This window comes from Protopterus annectens, chromosome 13.part0 (genome assembly GCF_019279795.1).
Source record: "Protopterus annectens isolate FY-2018-M chromosome 13.part0, PAN1.0, whole genome shotgun sequence".
Lineage (NCBI taxonomy): Eukaryota > Metazoa > Chordata > Ceratodontiformes > Protopteridae > Protopterus > Protopterus annectens.
The window spans coordinates 455,335,544-455,352,196 of NC_056747.1; the positions used below are offsets into that span (position 1 = coordinate 455,335,544).

General features: G+C 46.4%; 1 protein-coding gene across 7 annotated transcripts in view; it reads right to left on the reverse strand.

Annotated features, from left to right (window-relative positions):
- FZR1 (fizzy and cell division cycle 20 related 1) overlaps positions 1 to 16,653 on the reverse strand; it is a 1,382,318-nt gene that overhangs the window by 683,804 nt on the left and 681,861 nt on the right. For all 7 annotated transcript variants that reach the window (XM_044054101.1, XM_044054103.1, XM_044054098.1 and 4 more), the window contains one exon: positions 10,717 to 10,900. In XM_044054101.1, coding sequence (XP_043910036.1) covers positions 10,717 to 10,900 — 184 coding nt within the window. The remainder of the gene's footprint in view (positions 1 to 10,716; positions 10,901 to 16,653) is intronic.

Here is a 16,653-nt window from a genome sequence, read left to right on the forward strand (position 1 = left end):
ATATATATATATATATATATACATATACATACATATATATATATATATATATATATATATACACACACACACACACACACACACACATATAAGGTTATACATCCAACAAAAAAGCAAATACACCGAAAAGCGTTTACGCATAGTAAAGGGGAATAGAGCTATAGCCAAAATAAGTCAGGGGGCTGGAGGGAGGGTAACCAGGACTGCAGCAGTGAATACACTCGAACATCTACATTTATGGTAAGTGTACACAACTGTACTATGTTCTTCGTGTTTCACTGTTGCAGTCATCACATTTGGGTAGATTTCCAAAGCTAAGGATGGGAGGAGGAATTTAAATAGAATTAGGATCACCTATAAGGCCTTGCAAGACTGCAGTGGCAAAACTAGCTCTGGATTTAGAGAAAATTGGCAAATGATAATGCTTGGAGAAAGTATGTACAGAACTCCAGGTAGTAGCTTCTAGGATGCCCTACTAGGAACACCACTGAGAAAGGCTGTAGGGGTAGATGCACCCCTGGTTGAGTGTGGTCTTATCCCCTGTGGGATAGGTTTTCCACGGTGTTTATAGCAGAAATGAATGCAACGGCCTATCCATTTAGAAATGGTTTGCTTTGAAATGGCCTTCCCCTCTGCCACTGCAGCAAATGCCACCAGCAGCTGTTCAGATTTCCTTTGAGGTTTAGTCCTGTCCTAGTAAAATCTAAGTTGTCTGTGCACATCTAAGGAGTGCAGTATCCATTCACCTTTGTTCTGTGGATTAGAAAAGAAGGTTGGCAAATGAATGGTCTGATTAAGAGCCACACTGAATACTACCTTGGGCATGAAGGAGGGATTGGTCCTGAGGGACACCCTGTCCGCCTGAAAGATGATGAAAGGCTCCACTGCCATAAGGGCCTGTAATTCAGACACCCTTCTTGCTGAAGTGATTGCTAAAAGGAAGGCTGTTTTCCAAGAAAGGAATTTTAACTCTGCACTTGCAGCTGGCTCAAAAAAAGGTAGAGTGAGTTTTTCCAATACAAACTTAAGGTCCCAAGCTGGAGTTAGGGCTTTCCTGGGTGGTCTTAAGTTTTTGGCCCCTCTGAGGAACTGCTTGAGCAGTGGATGAGAGAAGAGGGGTGGGTTCTGTGTTGTAATGAGCTGAAATGGCTGAGGCATGAATTTTGATGGAGGAAAAGGAAAGGCCCTTGTGAAGCATCTCAGTTAAGTATTGAAGAATCTGAGGTAAACTGGGCACTGCTGTGCCTATCCCTTGAGTCTGGTTCCAGGAACAGAATCTTTTCCATTTTGCAGCATAAGATTTTCTAGTACTAGGCCTCCTTGCCTCCAGAATGACATCCAACACTTGTTTACTGAGGGATGGTAACAGAGAGATCAGATAATTACGTACACCACTGAAGACAAACAAATGAAAATAACACCAAAGGCAAGGAGCAAGGTACCTTCAATTTAATGAATAGTTAAGCGCTTTCATCTTGACAAATATCAAAACTTCCTCAGACCTCAGGTCTGAGGAAGTTTTGATATTTGTCAAGGCGAAAGCGCTAACTATTCATTAGATCAGATAATTAGCCAGACTGCCAGGTTCGGGGTTTGAAGCTGAGGATGCAGAATCTGGCCCTTCTTCTGGGACAGCAGGGTAGGGGTCTGAGGCAGGTGCCAGCAGTGACACACTGCGCAAGAGGGGGTACGAGTGTTGGTGTGGCCAGTCTGGTGCAATCAGTACTGTCCTTGGTTTGTCCTGTTTGATCTTTAGTAGTACTTTGGAGAGAAGAGGCAGAGGAGGAAAGGCATAAACTGATAGATTTTTCCAGGTGAAGGACAGGGCATCCACTTTCCAAGCTTGTTTGTGGAAAGTCCTTGTGCAGAATTTGTCCAATTGGCAGTTCTGGGGGGAGGCAAACAGGTCTATATCTGGGCTCCCCTATTTGTTTATCAACATGCTGAAAGTCTTTGGTTCCAGTTTCCACTCTTGTGGGTCCATGAGATTTCTGCTTAGTTCGTCTGCCAGTGTATTTAGCTTTCCTGGCAGGAATTGAGCCTGTAGATGCACTTGGTAGCTCAAGGCTGTATTCTACAGAGCCATGGCTAGTCTGCAGAGGGGGTACGAATGGGTACCCCCCTGCGTATGTACCACATAACAGTGGTGTCGTCAGTCTTTACCATTAAATGTCCTGGAGGAATGCGGTCTTTGAAGGTTGTCAGAGCTTTCTGTACAGCTAACATTTCTTTTTGACTGATATGCAGGTGCATTTGATTTGGGTTCCATTTGCCCTGAATGCACGTCCCTGCCAGGTGAGCCCCCCATGCATAGTCTGATGCATCTGTTAGGGTTTAGGCAGCAGGGAGTAGAGTGAATGGTAGTCCCTTGTTTCGGTGGCAGGCCTCTGCCCACCAAAGGAACTCTAACTGTAGGCAAGGTGCGATAGGAATCATTGCTTCTAGATCCTGAGAATGTTGACATCATAGGCATTTTAATTACCATTGTAGCTTCCTCATTTACAGTCTTGCAAATGGAATTAGGTGAATACTGGAGGTCATGAACCCCAAGGCTTGCAGTATTTTCCTTGCAGATAGCAGGGTTTTTGTGGCCATTAGTTTGAAGTAAGCTGTCAAATGAATTTGTTTCTCTGGCATGAGGAAAGCCATCTGGGAAGTTGTACTCAAGCTTGCTCCCAGGAATACAATTTGTTGACAGGGTACAATATGTGATTTCTTTTCGTTTATGGTGTACCCCAGCCAAGTTAGCACCTTTTGTACAAACGCCAGATGATTCAAAAGTATGTCCTGGCTTTCTGCCTGAATCAGACCATCCTCCAGGTATGTGTTTATTTGAATATTTCTTTGCCTGCAAAATGCAATGACTGGAGCTAGGCACTTTGTGAATACCCTGGGCACAGTAGATAAGCCAAAGGGCAGTGCAGAGAACTGATAGTATGCAAGGTTTCACCAAAAGAGAAATCCTCTGGAGGGGAAGCAGTGGGAATAGAGTCCACTGCATCAAAATCCTCATAGGTAGATAAGGGTAAATCCTGGTCATCAGAGGAAACAGAAATTTCAGAATCCTGATCAGAAGTATTGTACGCAAATTCAGTCCTAGGTCTCTTAGACGGGGAAGATTGGCTTCCCCTGATTAAAGTAATAAGGTCTTCAGCCATTCTTATCATTTGTTTTTTTAGACATGGAGGCCTGACCATGTGGTCTGGGTGTCGGTTTTCTAGTTATGGATCGAGTTGTAGGCCTTGAAGAAGAAGATGGCGTTGGTTTAAAATGCAAGTCAGTAGGCCTGAATAAACCCTCAGAAGCTGGTGCCTGTACAGCGGCTCCAGACCCATCCAAGGTAGAGACATCCGCAGGTTCCACAGTTGAATCATCTTGCGGCATTCCGGAGTCCGAATGGGTCTCAGTAGAGGCGTGCAAATCTGAAGTAGCAGGTATCAGAGGCTGCGATAGCGCCTCACTGAGAACTGGCGACTAGCTTAGGAGAGGCATCGTCGGCAGCTTTGGACCTAGGCAGCCTGTCTCAGTCTTTATCTTTGCGTTTTTTCGGAATGTCGGTAGTCGGGTGGCTTACCGAAGACATATCTGGATAATTGAACAGAGTATCAAAATATTTAGAAGCGTATATATACAGATGGCGAATAGTTCGTTGTTTAAATAGGGCACAAAACCGACAGTGAGGTATGTCGTGGTCAGGAACTAGACAAGGAATACAGTACGAATGAAAATCTTTATTTGCTTTCCAAAAGAAATACAATTATTGACTTTTACTGACATTGGTTTAGAGCAAGAAAAAGTTTCCCCAATGGGGTACTTAGCTTTAGTTGAAGACTTCTCGAAAACGAAAATTTCAGGATTCGGCCGACCGGCACTTGCGAACTGCTTCTGCTTCGAGCACCGCACGGCAAGAAAGACTTATGTAATGGCGCCGGCTGCATGCTTTATACCCCTGACTACCTGATGTCATGGAAAATGAGACAGCAACCGACACATGACCCAAGACTCTGATAATCAGGCCGACTGAGGGCTACTGCAAGCACATAACCCAAATGTGATGACTGCAACAGTGAAACACGAAGAACATCAACCTTGCAAGCTGTAACCTTCGCCCCCGGACTTCTTGGCTGGAGGTCGAGTCCCAGAAGCCGGGGTTGAAGAAGAAAGTACAGTTTTGTACCTACCATAAATGTAGATGTCCGATAGGTATGCATCTGCAGTCATAACATATGGGTTGTCCTGCCTCAGGCAGCCCTGCGGTCGGCCGGATTCCGAAGTCTGGGTCTGGCCTCGGCTGATGTCGCACTTTCCCCGACGTCAGAGCTTCTGGGGTATAAAGGCATCAGCCGACGCCATTTTCCTCAGTGTTTCTTGCCCCAGATGCCAGGTGCCCTCTAGGAAGGCTAAATTTGGATGAATGTTGAAAATTCCAAACAGTAGCAAACAAAATATATATACATATATACATACAAACAAATACACCATAATAGATTCCCCCAGCTAGCTGAAAGAGGGGTAAGCACCCTAGGAGTACCACAGAGGGGAAGGAGGGTGGGTAATCCTGACTGCAGATGCATACCTATCGGACATCTACATTTATGGTAGGTACAAAACTGTACTATGTCCTTCAAGGATGCATCTGCAGTCATAACATATGGGTAGAATACCATAGCCAAACTGGGGGAGGAGGTACTAAGATAATGATGGTGTAGTTAAGATCCCCTGTAAAACTGCAGTTGCAAAACCTGCTCGGGATCTGGAGTATAAAGGTAGATTGTAATGCTTGGCAAATGTATGCACGGAGCTCCAAGTAGCAGCTTCTAAAATGTCCTTGGTAGCCACCCCTCGTAGGAAGGCTGTAGTGGTGGCCGTGGCTCTTGCGGCGTGAGGCCTGATATTTTCAGGAGTTGTCTTTCCATGAAAAGAGTAGCAGAATCGAATGCAATTTCCTATCCATTTTGAAATTGTCTGTTTGGATATTGCTTTTCCTTGCACTCCAGTTGCATATGCTACAAAAAGTTGGTCAGTTTTTCTGCTGGTTTTAGTTCTGTCCAGATAGCGTAGTTGTCTGTGCACATCCAGGGTGTGCAATAGTTTTTCCCCCCTGTTCTGTGGGTTAGGGAAGAATGTAGGCAAATGAATAGCCTGGTTCAAGGATACCCTGGATACTACCTTTGACATAAAGTAGGATTGGTTCTCAGAGACACTCTATCCTGGTGAAAAATAAGGAAAGGCTGCACTGCCATTAGTGCCTGCAACTCGGATAGTCTTCTTGCTGAAGTGATTGCTAGAAGGAAAGCAGTTTTCCAAGATAAGAACTGTAAGTCTGCTGATGCTGCTGGTTCAAAAGGAGGTAGTGTTAATTTTTCCAGCACAAAGTTGAGATCCCATGTAGGCAGAGGAGGTTTCCTTGGAGGTTTTACATTTTTGATCCCTCTTAAAAATTGTCTGAGGAGAGGGTGAGAGAAGATAGGAGGATCCATGTTGTACTCTGCTGAAATTCCTGAAGCATGAATCTTAATGGAAGAATAGGACAGGCCATTGTGGAACAGTTCTACTAAGTATTCTAGGATGTGTGCTAGGTTTGCCAGTGTGACATTTGTACCTTTTGATGCACTCCGAATGAGGAATCTTTTCCATTTTGCTGAGTATGTTTTTCTTGTGGAGGGTCTGCGAGCCTCCAGGATAATGTCCTTGACTCTCTGAGATAAAACAGTTTTGTTTTGTTTTAAGCAATTTTCCAGGCAGTTAGCTGCAGTGTTTTCAAGTTTGGATGCAGGATCCTGTAGTTGCTCTGCGTTAGAAGTAAAGGCCATAGGGGTAGAGGCCATGGGTTCGTCCGAGACATGCTTCTCAGTAGCGGATACCAATGCTGCCTTGGCCAGTCTGGAGCTATCAGAATCACCTTTGGCTGTTCCTCCCTGATCTTCAGTAGAACTTTGTACATCAATGGGAGAGGTGGAAAAGCATACACGGTTAGGTTCTTCCAGCTGAAAGAAAGGGAGCCCACCCTCCAGGCTTGTGGGTGGTATACTCTTGAGCAGAATTTGTTCAATTGGTGGTTGAGTGGGGAGGCGAACAGGTCTGTCTCTGGCATTCCCCATTTGTTGGTGATGATTTTGAAGATGTGTGGATGCAGCATCCATTCGTGAGCATCCGTGGTAGTTCTGCTTAAGCTGTCTGCTAGTGAATTCTCTTTTCATGGTACGAATATGGCCTGCAGTTGGATGTTGAGATTCAGGCCTAGGTTCCACAGATCCATTGCCATCCGGAATAGAGGGTAGGAATGCGTGCCTCCCTGTTTGTTTATGTACCACATGACTGTGGTATTGTCTGTCCTTATCAGCAGATGTCCTTGCTGGAGGAATGATTGGAATGCCTCGATTGCATGTTTCACTGCCAGCATCTCCTTTAGGTTTATGTGCAAATTCAGCTGGTCTTGAGACCATAGGCCTTGGATACACTTATCTTCCATGTGTGCTCCCCAACCTAGGTCTGAGGCGTCCGTGGTGATGGTCTTCCTTGGTTGTGGTTTGCTGAAGGGCAACCCTCTGTTGGTCTGGCAGGCCTGAGCCCACCACAGGAATTCCTTTTTCAGGCATGGAATGATTGGTATCATGGTTTCTAGACTGTGTCTGTGTTGAGACCATACATTCCTTGGGTACCATTGTAATTTCCTCATATGCAGCCTGGCATGCGGGATCAAGATTATGCAGGATGCCATGTAACCCAGGGCCTGCAGGACTTTCCTTGCAGTAAGCTGAGTTTGTCTTGTCAAAGCCATGAAGTAGACTGGTAGTTGCTCTTGTTTTTCTTCTGTGGGAAAAGCCATCTGAGTTATTGTGTCCAGATCCGCACCCAAAAATGTTATCCTTTGGGATGGCACTAGTCTTGACTTCTGGATGTTGACTGTGTATCCCAAGGCCTGTAACAGGTGTATGACATAGGCCAAATCCTTTATTAGTTTTGTCTTGTCCGCTTGTATTAGGCAGTCGTCCAGGTATGGGTAGATTTGAATTCCCTGAAGCCTGCAATGTGCAATTACTGATGCCAGGCATTTCGTGAATACTCTGGGCGCAGTAGATAAGCCAAAGGGCAATGCTGAGAATTGATAATGCTCTGATCCTGCAAGAAATCTGAGGTGTCTTCTGCAATCTGGTCGTATAGGGACATGCAGGTATGCCTCCTTGAGATCTAGAGTCACCAGCCAAGACTCATTGCCCAACATGGGAAGAAGTTGCTGTAGGGTCAGCATTTTGAATTTTGGCACAATGAGATATGTGTTTAGTGCGGACAAGTCGAGAATAGGCCTCCATTGGGTTTCTTTTCTTGGTACAAGGAATAGTCTGGAGTAAAATCCTTGGCCTTGTTCTATAGGTGGTACCCTTTCTATTGCTTTCATCTGGAGTAAACTGTTGATTTGCCTTAGAGCCTCTGGCTTCTGGTTTGGTGGAAGGTTTGGCATTCCGCTCCTTTTTGGTAAAGTGTGGAAGTGAAACCTGTATCCTTTGACTACTGTTTGCAATGTCCATTTGTCTTTTGTAATGCAATGCCAGTTTTTCGAGAATAAAGCCAACTTTCCGCCCAAGGGTGCTTCCACTTGTTCCCTGGTGGGCGGAATCAGAACCAAGTCATTGAGTCTGTCCTGTGGAAGTGGTTGTAGTTGTAGCTGTGGCAGTACTCCTCTGGTTGGCAGGTTGCCACTGACTACCTCTGTAGGCACCCTTTGATTGACCTCTGCCTCTTGGGCGTCTATTCCTGCCCCTCTGTGTTCTGGAGGTGTCTGGAAAGGACCAATTTTTTGAAGGCCAGTTTCTGCTGAACCTCGGAGGTTGGACCTGTAGAAAATCCTTTACTGTTTGCACAGATTTTGCTTTTTCTTCCACTTTCTTTAGAATCTCTTGTGCAGGGGAGCCAAATAAACTTTGTTTCTCCATTGGAGCATCTAGGAGTTTAGCCTTGACATGGTCCGGCAAGGATTGCTCTTTTAGCCAGGCATGCCTTCGAATTACTGCTCCAGTCATAGCTGATCTAAATGAAGCCTCCAGTGCATCATAGCCACATTTTAAGAAATGATTACTGACCTGCTGAGAGTTGTGTACCAAATCCTGAAGGGACTTACGGTCTAAAGGTTCAGGAGAGGAAAGCTTTTTATTCAGCTGATCTAACAAATATTCCTGGTACTGTATCATATGGAATTGACAGTTTAAAGCTCTGGCAGAAAGAGTAGCAGATGTATAAACCTTTTTTCCCCATCTCTCTAATGCTCTTGACTCCCTTTCAGGGGGTAGGGGGTTTTTGGCAGTGGCAGCTGCAACACCTTTTGGGCCCTGAGAAATAGTTTCTGGGTCTGCAGCATGGGCTTTATACAAATGAAAGTGAGAATCCGGGACCCTGTAATATCTGTCAGGTTTGGCAGGGGCCGGGGGAAGAGAATCAGGGGCAGAACTGACATCATTATATGCATCATCAACTACTGTTAGCACAGGTGGTATAGCTAAAGGCTTATGCTGTGGCAAGTGTAAAAAGGTCCTTAGTCTTTTTCTAGAATCAGAGAAATCCTGACCCTGCCATTGAAAGTGTTCCCTCATTGAGTGTAAAGTCTCCCCAAAGGAAAATTCTTCTGGAGGGGAGGCAGAAGGAATAGTCTCTTCTGCATCTGAATCCTCATAAGGTGAGTATGGCCCTTCCTGATGGTCTGATAAATCAGATCCATCCAAGGAGTAATCAGAGGAGTGAGGCTCAGGGGGTTCAGTCCTAGGCCTTTTGTCAGGAGGTGGTTGAGAGGCCCTGTCTGGATGAGGTTGGGAACCCATAATCAGAGATATAAGGTCCTCAGCAAGGCTGAGAATCTGAGAACTTGAGGAAGGTCTCAGAGGAAGATTTTGCAGGTAAAGCCTTTGAAATTTTAGCTGCTTTAGCCCTGGAGAAGGCCTTAATAGACATAGAAGCAGGGGGCCTAGCTGCCCCACGTGCAGGAGTAGAAATGTCCAATGGGATGGTGTCGGACAATTCTTGTGCGCTTGCTTCTTCGGTAGGGATATCTGTAGCCGACTCAGCCGGGGCCTCTCTGGCCTCGGTTGTCGGAGGTATGATTTCGGCAGAAGTAAGAACCAAGGACTCTGTTTCAGCCGAAACAGAGACACTCGCGGTAGGCCTAACCGTGGTTTCAGCCGAAACCGCGGGCCGCGAGTGTCGGTCCTTTCCTTGCGTTTTGGCTAAATGTGTAGTCGGAGTCTCCGGCGGCATTTTACATGCAAAAGCGGATCCAAAAACTCTTCTGCAAACTCCGACCGGCGTCTAAGAGTCCGTCGGTTGAAGGAGGCACAGGCTAAACAAGCTGATACGTCGTGGTCTGGGCCTAAGCAAGGAAGGCAGTAAGAATGGAAATCCTTATGAGGTATTTGTTTCCCACAAGTTAAACAATTATTTACTTTGTCTGACATCGGCTGAGGCAAGAAAGAGTCCCCAACGGGGTACTTAGCTTTTTTAGAAGTCTTCGGTAGCTGAAATCTCTGGATCTGACCGACCGGCACTTGCAAACAGCTTCTGCTTCGGGCACCGCGCGGCAAGAAAGACTGAGGAAAATGGCGTCGGCTGATGCCTTTATACCCCAGAAGCTCTGATGTCGGGGAAAGTGCGACATCAGCCGAGGCCAGACCCAGACTTTGGAATCTGGCCGACCGCAGGGCTGCCTGAGGCAGGACAACCCATATGTTATGACTGCAGATGCATCCTTGAAGGACATCAAGGCTCTGCAGGAGGGGGGAGAAGGCTCTTCAGTGTAAGCTTGTTCCTCCTGTCAATCAAAGCGCAGGGGTTGAAGCCCACGCAGACTGAACAGGAGGTCTCTCTAAATGGGGGACCCCTAAGCAGACAACACACAGAGTGTGGGCATCAGACATAGGCAGCTTATGCCCACACTATGCGCACTTCCTGATGTCAGGTTTAGGGGTCTTGGCCATGGCCAGGAAGACAACTTGCGCGCACACGTGCACACACACACAAATGTTAGACAGAATTTTTTTTTTTTTTTTAAACACTGATGCCAAGCGCGCAAAGGCGACAGGGTAGAGTTAGATAATAGACAAGGCTAGTCAAGAAGAAAGAAAATAGAGAAGAAACCCTCAAAACAAAAAAAAAACACAAGCGGAGCATGAACAGTGCAGAAACGCTGCTGGTCAAAACAAGCGGATGCTGGAGTATGCGTCCGAGTCACATCTGTACCGGATCAGAGTCCCTCAGGTTGAAGATCAAATGAAAACAACAACTTCAGACCTTGTATTTGCCACGCTATCCTTCCAACATACTTCTTTGCATTCTGTATGAGATATGCTAACAAGACTGTGTACTGGACTAGTTCTAGTCCTACCTGTGTCTCAATTCACTGTCTCATTCCTTCAACAAGCACAGACCATTCGGAGTTCACCCAGTCATCAGATGTTAGAAATGCATCTAAAATCATAACTCAGATCTTAGGATCCCAACCTCAAGATCTCAGACTGTCTACTGGTACATCATACTGTAAACTGAATGGCCCAACCCAAAGTTCTTAACCAGATACGTAATTGTTTGAACAGTTGAAAATGTGATGTGAAGTTTACTCTCACCAGTAAAATAAGACAAAATTTGTCTGTTTAAAAAGCAATATAACACAAAGCAGAAAATGTTTGTAATAAAGCGTCTTATGGACCATGCCAGCATTAGATTAATTCTTACCTGACTAGTGCACGCACTCCACAGATACACACAGGTGCCAAGACCAACACTAAGCACATTAAGTGAGGACCAGTCAACTAGATTCAGGTAGAAGTCATCCTGCAGCTCTGGAGCATCAAGAACTTTGAATGGTATCTTGGAGATCTTCCTAGTGGGCTTTCGAGGTGACCGCAACAGCTTCTGGCTATTTTTAAGGATAGAACATTAGAGAGGAGGATGTTAGATACCATATTCATTCATAATTATCAGTAAACCATACTGCAAGACCTACAAAAGGTTCCCTTTTCAAGACATCTCTTGCAGCCTGGAAACCTAGACCTCTTCAAACAGCACAAAAATGCATTTTTGGGTTTCTTGAATGGAATTAAGCAAGAAAATCTTATTTAAAATTCTAAACTCAAGCCAGGCCCAACATCTCGGCTGTACAACACAATCATCTTTACCAAAACTGTAAACATTTATGGTCCATCGAGGTTTTATCTTAAAGTCAGCAAATTCATTTTCAAAGCTCATGATATTTTACAACACTGCATGACAAAAGTCTATATGACTTTCCCATATACCGCAACAACTGATGGCACAGTGAACCCAAATACAGGAAAGTTGTGTAAAATCTTACCATAACCATAGATGTCCTTCTCTTCCATGTTGCAGTATTCTACTTGTGGGTTTACCCTTCTTCCTCTCCAGTTTGTCAGGCCAGGTTTCCAAAACATTTTCAGTCTCTCTTAGTGAGACGGACGTCTGATGTGGCTGCTGGAATGTGGGCCATAAAAGTGACGTCTGCACGCACCAGCTCTCAGAACATAGTAAAAGCCTCAGTCAGAGCCAGTCCTGTAAGGGCATAGCCTTGTCCAATATCACCCCGGAGAACAAGTGCAGTTATACAAGTGGGGAAGGTGTGTGGGAAGGAATACTGCAACATGGAAGAAAAGGACATCTATGGTTATGGTAAGATTTTACACAACTTTCCTATGTCCTCCTATTCCAGTGTTGCAGTACTCTACTTGTGGTTGAGTGCAAAAGCTCACTTAGAATTGGGAGGTGGCCTAGATGAAGTTTCCAGGAATCCGTATAGGATAGCCCTGGCAAACTCCACCCTGGATCTGGAGATATGGTCCAGTTTGTAATGTTTGGTGAAGGTGTGGACCGAGGACCAAGTGGCTGCCTCAAGTATGGAGCTGGTGTCTAACCCTTTAAAGAAAGCTCCAGAAGAGGCCATTGTTCTGGTGGAATGGGCCTTGACATTGTCCTGCAAGGTCTTACCATGGTGTAGGTAGCAGAAGGAAATGTCCCGGGAGGGAGGTCCAGGCTGAAATGGTCTGTTTGATCACACCTTTCGCAAAGACCCTGGGGTGGAAGGAGACAAACAGCTGGTCTGATTTTCTAAAGGGCATGGTTTTATGAAGATAAAACCCAAGTTTGTCTGTGGACGTCTAGGGAATGTAGCACTCTCTCACTATCCCCCTGTGGATTAAGGAAGGTGGGCAGGTGGATGGGTTGGTTCAATGACAGGTCATTCACTACTTTGGGAATGAATGATGGGTTTTTGCCCTCAGAGTCACCCTGTCAAGGTGGAAGATTAAAAAAGGTGGTGAAGCCATAAAAGAGCTTGCAATTCTGAAACACTTCTGGCGGAAGTCAGAACTACCAGCAGTACAGTTTTCCATGTGCAAAATTTTAAGGTGGCCTTGTCTGCTGGCTCAAAGCGGGGCTAGCGTGACTTTTTCTAGAACATAGTTTAGGTCCCAGGGAGGGAGAAGATGGTTTCCCGAGTGGCCTTAAGTGTAATACACCTTTGAGGAACAGTTTTGGAAGGGAGTCTGGATGGAAAGGGGTGGCTCCAGGGGAAGGCAGTCAGAGATAGCAGACAGGTGTGCCTTAAGAGATGAGCAAGACAACCCTGTCTGCATGAGTTCACGCAGGTATGACAGGATGAGAGGCATATCCCTTTCCAGCAGGTCCAACTGTCTTATGACACCAAATAGAAAACCTTTTCCATTTAGAGAGATAGGATTTCCTTGTGCTGGGTTTCCTGGCCTCCTGCAGGACAGTGAGCACATCCTTGTTATATAGGTGTCTGAAGGGGATCAGAATCCAATCAGCCACAAGGTGAAGTGCATGGACTACCACTGTGGGTGTATTCAAATACCCTTGTTCTGTGTGAGCAGGTCCACTGAAGGGGATAACTTGTGGTGATTGCTCTTGAACAGGTGAAGAAGAGGAGGGAACGAGTGCTGCCTTGGCCAGTAGGGAGTCACTAGCAAGATTTTGGGGCAGTCCTGATGAACTTTCAGCAAGACTCTTTGTATCAATGGGAAGGGGGGAACACATACAGGAATTTCCCCTTCCAGGTTATCGAGAAGGCATCTGTTGCTAATGCCTTGGAGTCTGATGTCCTGGTGCAGTAGCCAGGAAGCTGTTTATGGAGGAGCTGACCAGGTCTATTTGTGGAATACCCCCCACTTGTGGACCGTGGTCAGGAAAACATCTCCTTGCAGCATCCATTCGTGGTTGTTTGAAATGGTTCTGCTTAGGTAATCTGCCTGGAAGTTCTACAGGGATGGGATGTAGGCTGCCTAGAGGGTGATCCCCTGTGAGGAAGCTAGTCTGCATAGAAGGTAGGATTTGATCCCTCCCTGCTTGTTGAGATACCACAGGAGTGTGGCGTTGTCTATGAATATCTTTAGAGGGCCTAGGTAGGGCTGGAAGGCCTGTAGAGAAAGCAGGACAGCTCTCATTTCTCTCACGTTTAGGTGATCTTGATTGTTTCTGTCTGTCCACAAATCTTGTACTTTCCTTTTCCCCCAAGAGTCGCTCCCCAGCCTAGGTCTGAGGCATCTGTGTACATGGTCTGAGAGGGAGAGGGTGTTTGCAGAGGCAGTCCTAGGTTATGGGCTACCTGAGCCACCCACCAACTCAGTTCCTGGTGCAAGCAGGGCAGCATCGGGATCCTGAACTCTAGAGGGTGGGAGTGTTGGGTCCACACCGACCGGAGGTACCACTGAAGTTTCCTCAAGTGCATCCTTGCTAGGGGCAAACATGGGAATGGTAGCTGCCATGTATCCTAGAAGCCTCAGGAATGGTCTTGCAGTCAGTTCTGTTGATTGTAGAGCAGTAAGAAGGTGGTTTTGGAGGGATACCACTTTTTCTGCTGGAAGGAAGGCCTTCATAAGGTCTGTCTTGATCCTGCAACCCAGGAAGACAATATCCTGCATGGGGTTGAGGTAGGATTTTGGGAAGCTGATCATGAAACCTAGAGACTGCATGACTACCAGAAGGTCCCGGGAGTTTCCTTGTCTTTTGCCTGGATTAGAAGGTCGCCTAAGTAAGGGAATAACTGAATTCCCTTTTTCCTGCAGTAGGCGATGACTGGAGCCAGGCATTTTGTAAATATCCTGGGGGGCAGTAGAAAGCTCACAGGGCAAGACAAAGAACTAAGGGTGAGATGAGTATGTCCGTAATCTCAGGTATTTCCTGAAGTGGGCTTGATAGGTATGTGAAGATAAGCATCCTTTTATGTCCAGGGTTGCCATGAAACCCTGTGGAAGGGTGAGTGGAAAGAGTAGGAAGGGTGAGCATCCTAAAAGTAGGAACTTTTAGGAAGGGGTTGAGGCGTGAGAGGTCTAGAATTGACCTCCACCACCTTTCTTTTGTGGGTACCAAAAGGATTCAGGAGTAGAATCCTTTTCTTTTTGCTTGTGCAGGAACTGCTTCTATGGTGCCCTGTAGTAGCAGGGTTTGCAAAACCTGATGGAGGAGGGATAGCTCAATGGGAGGGGCTGTGGTATGCCCAGTCTTGATGGAGGGGTGATCCAAGACATGAAGTAGCCGTCCTGTACGATGGACAGAACCAGTCTGTGGTAATAAGTGACCACACAGGGAGACAGTGAGAGAGATGGGCAGAAAGGGGAATGGATGGGGGGGGGGGTTTAAAATTTTGGCAGGCAGTCAAACCCTACCTGCCCTATCAGGAAAGGGGGGCCTTCGGCTGAAAAACTGAGGCGGCCTACCCTGAGGAGGCTGTCTTCTAGGGAGTCTTCTAAACCGGGGAGCTGCAGGCCTGGAGGTTTTTCCTGATAAACTTGGTCTTTGCCGGGTAGTTCCTCTGGAACTTGGGAATAGGTGAGACCAGGATATGTTTTAGGTCCTGCACTTCTTTTCCTTTCTGTTGTAAGGATTTGAATAGGTCAGCTACTTTTGCCCCAAAAAGGGCTGAGTGATCCAAAGGTGTGTCAAGGAGTTTGGGCCTGAAGTCATCTGGGACAGGCTGCAGTCGCAGCCATGAGTACCTCCTTAGTACTGACGTTGATGCAGCTGACCTAGCTGAGGCTTCAGATGCATCATAACTACATCTCGGAGAGTGTCTACTCACTTGAGAGATGAGTGCTATCAGTGAAGACAAGGAGGCCTTGGCTGCACAGTCACGGCTGTCATCTAAACCTTTAGTGGCTTTGTCCAGCAGAGCTAAGGAGTAGTTGGTTATATGAGTTTGGCAGTTGGTAGCTCTAAATGAGAGGGTGGCAGAAGTATAAATTTTCTTTCCCAAACTCTCCATAGTCTTGCTGTCTTTATCAGCAGGGAGGATAGTAGTGGTAGGCAGGAGCTTGGAAGCCCTGTCCATAGAGATGGAAATAGTGCCAGGATCAGCAGGAGGGCACTTAAAGTGAAACTTCTCAGTCTCAGGGACTTTATAGAGTCTGTCCGCTCTACTTGGGACTGGAGGTTCAGAGTCTGCGATAATGGAGGCTGAGGCAAAAGCATCCAAAAATGCAGGCTGAATAGGAGGAATGGCAGAAGGACTGGGACAGTCCATTTGAATAAGGTCATAAAACCTTTTTTGTACATCAGACATATCTGAGGATTGCCATTTAAAGTGGCCTTTCATTTTAATAGTTTCCCCAAAGGTAAGATCCTCTACAGGGGAGTCAGGTTCAACAGAGCCCTCCTCAGGAGATCCATATTCCCAGGGGGGATGAGATCTGGGAGGAGTAGGAGTCCTCAAAGGAATCAGATAATTACTCTTCTTCTTTTGGCTAATCTACCCTCCTTTCCTGGGTTGGAGGTCTGGGACTAAGGAGGAGAGCAGCAGTGGCAGAGGGTTCTGCAGCAGGCCTAAGGGCCATAAAGGCACTGAACAAACTCTGGCTGAAGGCCTGTCAATCCAGTATGCTTTTAGAGGCTGGAGTGAGGCGTCTTGTTTTTTGTTTTTTCTTTAAAGGCCTTGCCAGTGTCTGGCTAAGAATAGTCCTAGGGTCAGGCGTCGGAATGGCAGAGGCGGCATCCGATGGGCCCTGAGTGAATGCTTTTTCCCCCCGGTGTCTAAGGCAAGCGCCAGAAAATCCTCTGTACACGTGACATCTGCTCGAGATTGTGTGGCTTCCTCAGAGGTACCCGCTTTATCTATACTGGCAGATGCCGGATCCTCAGTAAAGCTGACACTGGCTACAGACTGAGGCACAGCAGAAAGAGGTGCATCAGACAAAGAAGGTCGCAAGGACTTGGCCCTCTTCCTAGGCAGCTCAGACGGGGCATAGATTGCGGCCTCCATCCCTAACGCTATTTGTTTCAAGCGCTGATTCTCTAAATACAAGTGTAAGGTCTGCAAACGGCGGTGTAAGGTCTTAGGGACAAATGATCTGCAAATGGCGCAGTTTCTCATGGTCGTGTTCCCTGTCTAGACAGAAGAAACACTGGTCATACATATATTTGTGGGGAATCTGACGAATGCACTTGCCCTTACCGGACGACATTAACAGACTATAATTAACAACAAAGTAGGACTGAAAGAATCTACAACGGGGTACTTAACTGAATCTTTTTCGATCCGATGTCCGAGAGAAGCAGGAGCACCTGGCACACGGCTGGCAGCTGAAAAGTCCTGAGGGCTGCTGCGTGCAGACATCACTTTTATGGCCCACATTCCAGCAGCCTTGT